Source organism: Monopterus albus, unplaced genomic scaffold (assembly GCF_001952655.1).
Source record: "Monopterus albus unplaced genomic scaffold, M_albus_1.0 scaffold271.1, whole genome shotgun sequence".
Classification (NCBI taxonomy): Eukaryota; Metazoa; Chordata; class Actinopteri; order Synbranchiformes; family Synbranchidae; genus Monopterus; species Monopterus albus.
The window spans coordinates 727,787-729,252 of NW_018128151.1; the positions used below are offsets into that span (position 1 = coordinate 727,787).

Consider the following 1,466-nt stretch of genomic DNA (forward strand, 5'->3'; position numbering starts at 1 on the left):
GCATATATGGTTCCCACTTTACAATAAGCGTCACAAAGAGCATTAACAAATGGTTAATAAAGGTTAAGTAATGGTTACTCACTACTGTTATACATTTTTAAAGAGCATTAATAAATGCGTAATTACGAGTAAGTAATGCTTACAGTATACAGCAGGGGTGGGCAAGTCAGGCCATAGAGAGCTACCACCGTGCATCCTTTCCAACTATCCATGCCCTGCCCACTGCTGCATACCTGCATCATGTGTGTTCAGTCAATCAGAAGCTGGAAGATACCACCTTAGATGAACGTGGAGCGAGGACAAAGTGAATTCGTTGGTTGGAGGATGGACAAGTAAGTGGACAGTTATTATGCTTAAATGAACATTAAAACAGCCTTCTCCTAATGAAACTGCTAAGCTGTGAACTTCGTGAAATAAATGTTAATATCTTTATTGACAATTTACTAGTATTACCAAGAGACATTTAAGTTGTTGAATGCAATGCTTATTATTGTATTATTTAACGTTTAGTTAATGCTTATTACTGCATCAACAAATGTTAGCGGTGTCGTTAAACACTATTAAATAATGTATGAGGTAATACTTTAATTAACATGAAAAACATTAGTACATGATTAATAAGTGCATTAGTTACCTATTAGTTAATGCTTATTACTGCATTAAGTACAGTTAATTAATGTACCCTTATTGTAAAGTGTTACCAAAAATATGACAAAAATAAAACACTAAACAAGTACGACAGAATAGGATCACTTAAGACCAAAAATACAGGTGGCTGAAAGATGATTTATTCCATTATTTAACAGTGCATACATGCTACATATGCACTGAACAGACAACCTTTCTTTCTACACTTATTTTTCTATTTGTGTGTGTTGTGTGTGTTTGTCAGTGTGAGGGTTATCAGAATCAGCACCAATGGGTGGAAAGTGCCCTCATGGTCACCACTGGGACGCCTTGATCAAAACATGCATGTCCTGTCATTTGGTATGCCAGCAAAAACATGCACCCAGCAAGTGCACCAGCTACTGTGGTGAGTACACACTCATGTCTACACAGAAATAAGGACAGAGGTAAAAGAATAAACACAGTTTGAATTCATAGTTGTAAGAGGATCTGAAATTCAAATGTTCTGTGACTCTGCACACTGAAGCTGTTACCACTGCCCCAGTGGACTGCTAACTATTTGATTTGATTTGATTTGATTTATTCTTTCAAGCATATAAAACAGTTGATATAACAACACACATTTTCACACACAATCCAATCCATTTGCTTATACCTAGTACATGCTTGAATGGAGTAGGAAGAAGTCAGACTTATCCAGTCCTACCCCATGACATCATCTTACCATCATTGGTTTGCAAGCAGTAAATGATTCACTTCTACCCACACACATATTATACTAAAAAAAAGAATATAACAGTGTTAACATTTTACATCACACAAGTAATATACTAAAGAAT

At 35.7% G+C, this 1,466-nt stretch overlaps 1 protein-coding gene across 2 annotated transcripts in view; it reads left to right on the top strand.

Annotated features, from left to right (window-relative positions):
* tnfrsf13b (TNF receptor superfamily member 13B) overlaps nucleotides 1-1,466 on the top strand; it is a 14,790-nt gene that overhangs the window by 8,035 nt on the left and 5,289 nt on the right. The window contains exon 2 of one of the 2 annotated variants that reach the window (XM_020622035.1): nucleotides 893-1,033. In XM_020622035.1, the coding sequence (XP_020477691.1) occupies nucleotides 919-1,033 (115 nt within the window). In that variant the 5' untranslated portion in view covers nucleotides 893-918. Of the gene's footprint in view, nucleotides 1-885; nucleotides 1,034-1,466 lie in introns of those variants that run through there. The other variant, XM_020622036.1, reaches the window with a different exon arrangement.